Genomic DNA, 6,338 nt, shown 5'->3' with positions numbered 1-6,338 from the left:
TCCGTTTAAAATTCTGCGCGACTTCCGCCCAAGTCGAAGAGCTTGGAGCACGCTGCAGAGTGCCTCTGAAGTTATCCGACTTGCGGCTGCCGATTGATAGACTGATCACCTATCAATCTTTCTTCCCATCGCCGAGCACAATCCCAGATGTACCCTTTTCCCGCCGGCTTCGAACTGCGGACGGATTAACTGGCTTGGGCCCCGCCAGCTGGAACAACTCGTGTGGTTGTTCAGACGACCGGACCACCTGCGTCGTGATTGCAAGCGGCGTGAGTAAAGTTTTTTGCAACCAATAAGTTGTCTCTGCCTCTTCATTCACCAGCCCGCCCTAACGTACGACCAATTTCTAACGTAACTCGAGTCGGCTCTGGCCGTCCGAGACACACTGAAACACCCTTGTGCCCGGGCCAGCTGCATCAGCATCTACACATGCATTGCTGTGAATGAAAAAACTCTACAGCAGGGTAATACTTGTATTTATTAGTTCCATGCACCCTAATAAGGGCACATGTGTACATGCTGAGATGTTTATCGCAGATCAAATTAGCTCCACAGTAAACGTCGTGTAGACATGCTCAGTCTGTTGTTAGAATCTTCTCTGCTGGTTCCCATATTCACCACTCCCTCAGCCCTTCCCCATTTCCATGAGCTAGGCCTCATATCTCCTCCTAGGCCTCTTATATTACTAGTACAGTAGCTTTTTATCTACCATTAATGCCTATTTGAACAAATCCTAGTTATCCCGCTTGACCTGTTACTTGCTTGTCAGCGTTCAAAAATCCCTTACTTTAAACAGAGGGCATTATTCGAATACCTTACCTATTTGAATCATATCACTTCATATTTATAGCAGCAAACTCATAACCTGTTTGAGTGGATGCTATAGTATCAAGATGCTACCTTTACAAATGTATGTGTATGTCATGAGGACTACAAAATAACCTGTATCTCTTTCTCTTCCTCACCTCCCAGTTGTGGACTTTGGTATCAATGAACATATTATAAATAGCAGCACTATCTGTGCTAACAACAATATTTCCCCACCCAGGCCAGGATTCACAAAATCATCCCTTTTCAGGAGGAGAACTTAAGTACGTTCAGTTTTTAATACATCCCAGAGTGTCACTGAATGTAAGCGAATATTCAAGTACAATCATGAAACAGCTTTCATTTCCTATTTTTTAAGTAAAACTCGTACTTAAATCAAGTAGCCATCTGAGGTTGTGGCTGTTTCTGTAGGACAGACTTAACTAAAATCTAAATGCTTTTTCTTTGACAGCATATTTGGCAGTGGTCATTTCAGCCTGCATCTTGAACTTTCACAGAGCCCTGCCACTCTTTGTACTTACAATTGTAGCCATCTTTTTCATCTGCTGGGATTACTTAATGGCTAAATACGAAGATAAAATTTCTGCATTCTTTGCCCCTTGTAGACAATTCCTGAAAAGATGGTGGTTCTGCCTGAAATGGTAAATACAACTGCCTTATTTCTTAATTAGCTTTTTATAAGGGTTATGTTTTCACTGGTACTGTATTTTTAAACCATTTTATTCTTTTCACTGGGACTGAAGGCAAATACAGTTTGATAAACACCTCAAATGACTCCTTCTCCGATGTTAGATTATTGCTATTCAAGCTATTACACAGTACATAGGAAGTTATATAAAAATGAATACATTGTTGGAGGCTGATGTGTTAACTTGCTCTAGTATTTACATAGCTCCACAACTGTAGAATCTAAACATAAAGAGAGTCTTTACATATACTCCGGGGATGGAGGAGGAGGCACTTTAATTAGAGCGGCTCTGAGAGCCACTCTAATTAAATCAACCGCAGCATCACGTTCGTTTATGCAGTGCATGCATTCATTCATCACGTGCATTCAGCATCCCACACTTAAAATGGTGGTTGGGGTGCTTTAACTAAATCTCATTTTAGGGGGCTGGGGGACATGACTTCTGAGGAGAGGCTGAGGGAACTGGGTTTATATAGTCTAAAAAAGACAAGACTGAGAGGGAATTGAATATCCTTCAACTACCTGAAGAGTGGTTCCAAAGGATGGAGTTAAACTGTTCTCAGCAGTGGCAGATGGCAGAACAAGGAGCAAGTCTCAAGTTGCAGCGAGGGACACTTAAGTTAGATAGTAGAGAGAACTTTCTTACTAGGAGGGTAGTAAAACTCTAGAACCACCCACAGAGGTTGTGGAATCTCCATCCCTGGAGGTTTTTAAGACCTGGCTAGACAAAGCCTTGGGTGGGGTAATCTAGTTGGGGATGGTCTAGCCTTGAGCATGGGGTTGGACTAGATGACCTCCTGAGCTAAGTACAGACATTCAAAAAGCCCAAGCCTGAATTGATTCAAATTTTGCAGGTTAGTCTAACCTGCAAAGATTGAACCAAGAAGCAAGTGAATAGCCATTCACTTTTGATTCCAGAAATGCAGCCACATGCCTGCAGTGGCTCGAGCTAAAAGCCAAGGGGGTGCTAGAGAGAACCTTCCCTTTGGCAGTGGCCAGAAGGCTGAAGGGAAGCTGAGCGGAGGGGGGGCTGGGGATGTGGCCCGGCAGGCCACACTGAGTATGATTGGGGAGAGATTTAAACCCCCACCCTAGTCTGCATGGTCCTCAGCTGGGGTGTGCCTGCAGGAGGAAGGGGAAAGCAGCCCTTGCTAGGTTTGTTCCTGAGTGGCAGTAGGCATGTTCAGACACTGGCTAGGGCAGTGCCTCAGGCAAAAGGGGGGAGGGAGGCAAATTAAATCCCCCTGCCTCTCCTCTCCCACCAGCACAGGACCCTAGCCGGGGTCTGCTCGGCTTTCCCCACCAGCAGCCAGCAGGGGAGAAAGCCAGGCAGACCCTGGCTGGGGTCCCTGTGCCAGTGGGAGAAGGGGGAGGCAAGGTGACTTAATCCCTCTCCCCCACTTTTGCCTGAGGCTGCTGCATGGGCCAGCTCTGGCCATCCCCCCTACCGCTGGAGTGGTCAACCAGGAGGGAAAGCTGGGCAGACCTCTGCCGGGGTCCCATGCTGGTTGGAGAGGGGGGACAGGGGGTTTAATCCCCCTCCCCCTCCTCCTCCTCCTGTGCCTGCTGTCCCATGCCCCTGCCCCGTCCACTTCAGTGGGGAAAGTCTGGCAGGGGCTGCTCCATCCCTGCCAGACAGACTGGGATTCATCCCCAGCTTGGTTTCCCACCCCCACCCCTTTGTCAGCCAGCCCTCACTGCTCTGGCTAGAGAGCAGAGGGGCAGGGCCAACTCTGCTTTGCTCAAGCTGACAGCACAGCCTTTCCCAGGGCTGCAAATCATCCTGGGATGCTGCGGGACTGTGATTTAACTTGAACCAGGAAGGGGTCTAGGACAGAAGTTCCATAAACAGGTTTGACCTAAATCAGTTAAGTCTGATACTACATTCAACCAGGTTTATCATAAACCAGTTTCAGCCATTTTGAAACTGGTTTATATGCACTGAACTTCTGTTCTGTTACAGGTGTAAACCAGTTTCTGATCACTTAAACCAATTTATGTGTAACTTCTGTCCCTAGCCCTGAGGTTCCTTCCAACCCTAATTTCTATGATTCATTTGATAAGCTTTAGTTAAAGTGCCCCTGCCACCATTTTGAAGCACAGGGATCCTGAATACACAGGACCTGGAGGCTGCTGGAGCATGCTAATTAGCATGTTCCAGCAGACTCGATTAATCGAGTTACTTGAGTTTAATTACACATAAACTGGAATAAGTGGTTGGAAACTGGTACAAATCTCTAATACAACATAAGTTCAGTGCACATATACTGCTTTCAAAATGGCCAACACCAGTTTAAGATAAATCTGGATGGATGCAGTATCAGACTTAACTGATTTAGGTTAACTCAGTTTATTGAACTTCTGTCCCAGATGCCCTCCAGATTCAAATTAACTCACAGTCCCCCAGCATCTCAGAATGCTTTGCACCTTCCCCTGCAAACTTCACCCCCCTCATGGGGTGGGTGGGCTAGCTTTGGTCCAAGCTATTTGTTCCAGCCAACCAGGGAGGCGCTTTCTAGTGCCCCCCCAGCTTCTGGCTGGGGCCACTGCAGGCATATGGCTGCATTTCCAGAATCAAAAGTGAATGTCTGTTCATTTGCTTATCAATTTAGTCTATGCAGCATAGACTAACCTGCGAAAATTGAATCAATTCAACGGTGGGCTTTTTGACCATTTGCACTTTAGAGTAAGAGTTCCCAGGAATTTCCAAGTCCTACAAATGGACAAACTGTCTTGCCTGTGAAGCAGTTCACCCTTTTTCCATTTAAAAATCATTTCCAAGATGAGTTATTGTACTTATTCAAAAGTATTTTTGAAGAGCAATTTTACCTCTTCCTCCTCTTTCCTTCATGTGTTCATATGTGGCATGGTGGAATTTAGTCACCTTAGCCACAAATGAGCAGTCCACAAAAGTGCTACCTAACCATCTAGACAACTAGATGGCCAAAGGCCCCCAAGTTTTTGCCACAAAACTTACTTAGGTACCCATAATTCTGCTACTGTACTTGCCCAGAATTGTTGCCAATTTGGCTGAGTTGAGCACCTTGGCCCTTATCTCACACTAAGTCTGTTTGGGATTCACCCACTAAATGACCCGGCACTTAAGCTTTTTAAGGCAGATAATCCAGGAGGTGGTCATAGAGTACACCTTACACAAACCAACAACACTGAGTTCTGCACAAAACACAGGAGGCCTGGCCACTTCTATTTGAAAAGTTAGTCAGAGGGGGAAGAGGTTGCTGTGTCCACTTTGTACATAATATCTTAGAGGACTCACCCAAGTGGGAGTTAAAGACCTTCCTCAAACTCAGGAGATTCAAGCCTACACCACCCATTTCCTGAAAGAGTGCCCTAACCCCCAGGCATTAGACAAGCCTCAGTTGGAGGCACTTCCTTCTCTCTCAGGTGTGCTGTGAGGAAAATTTAATTACAGGATTGGGAACTGCACAAATATGACATTAATGGTGACCTGCTAAGTACAGTTTCATAGTAGGAGAAGAGAGAGAAATTCATATGACTACGTACTATTTTTAAATGCATCAGAACTAGCCCAAATCTGGGGGAATGGAGATTCATTTTTATTGATTTTTTTCCCCCTAAAAATAGACAAAAGTACAAAAAAATTAATGACCGTTTTTCTGTGTCCCCAATTACCTCGTGCCTTACCGAATTTCCAATAAGTTGATGCAATTTTATACTTTTGTAAAGCTGTAAAATGTTACAGCACCATTGAAAATATGTTAGTATTGGTGTTACAGTAACAAAACAGAAGACATACTAACAGGGGAAAGAGGGAAGGGCAAAGGAAGGTAAAGAAAAACACTGAAAATTTGACAAAATATTTTAAGGGAAACAAAAACTGTAAAAAATATCACAGTACTTTCCATCCATTTTAGGGGAGTGTTTGTAGATGGATTCTGGTGATAGTAGCTAGTAGATTTTATTATTGTCATGTCTCACCAGAGTCATGTTATCTGAAGGAAGTCAACTGTTATTCTGAAGGATGTATAATTAAGAGTTTGGCATGGGATGGGCATATCTCACATAAATATGAAAAAGTAATATGAATTGGTGTATCTGGTTATTATTTTTTAGCAGAGTTTTGTTATAACATTACAGCTATCATGTTTCCTTGCTGTTAGGCTGCTTGGCATAGTTCTTATTGCAGCTGTCATCTGTTGGCTCATATTTGACACAGCAAAACAAGGAACCAATCAGCTCATCTCATTTGGTGGACTTGTGATGTATGTTCTCTTGATGCTAATCTTTTCCAAATACCCAACCAGAGTAAGTACTCAATGATTTCCTTTCACCTTGTCTAGATATCAAGAATTTTCTTTTAGGAGATCTGAACAGTCTAACCAGGTCTGCTGCATACACATATAATGAACTAAATCAGTGATTCTCAACTGGGGTGGCACATGGGCCATACAATATGAGTACTATTAGGTGTGCAAACACCAACACATGATTCACAAGATAAACCCAGAGGCTGACTATACATGTACTTGGAAGTGGGGTGGGAGCCATTTTAATTAGAGTGGTTCCTGAACAGCCGCTATCATTAAAAACGGCTCACTGTTACATATATTAAGCCCTTCCTGCATTTCAAAATGGCCAAGGGGGCACTTTAAATCTCATTCAACAAGCTTCAGTTAAAGAGCCCCCATGGACATTTTGAAATATGGGGAGGGCTTAATGCACACGATGTTGAGGCGACGCTGGAGTGTTCTAATTGGAACATGGAGCAGACATGATTAATTGAGTCTGCTCCAACCCGTAGTAATTAGAATGTTAATAGGCATGTCTATAGGCAGCCATA

The 6,338-nt window shown here is 44.2% G+C and overlaps 1 protein-coding gene across 1 annotated transcript in view; it reads left to right on the top strand.

Moving 5' to 3' along the window:
* SLC28A3 (solute carrier family 28 member 3) overlaps positions 1-6,338 on the top strand; it is a 93,310-nt gene that overhangs the window by 51,077 nt on the left and 35,895 nt on the right. The window contains exons 6-7 of the mRNA XM_006022301.3: positions 1,280-1,469; positions 5,659-5,803. Coding sequence (XP_006022363.1) covers positions 1,280-1,469; positions 5,659-5,803 — 335 coding nt within the window. The remainder of the gene's footprint in view (positions 1-1,279; positions 1,470-5,658; positions 5,804-6,338) is intronic.

This window comes from Alligator sinensis, unplaced genomic scaffold (assembly GCF_000455745.1).
Source record: "Alligator sinensis unplaced genomic scaffold, ASM45574v1 scaffold226_1, whole genome shotgun sequence".
Taxonomy (NCBI): Eukaryota; Metazoa; Chordata; order Crocodylia; family Alligatoridae; genus Alligator; species Alligator sinensis.
Note: the sequence above shows the minus strand (reverse complement) of the source record. Positions and strands in the feature narration are given on the sequence as shown.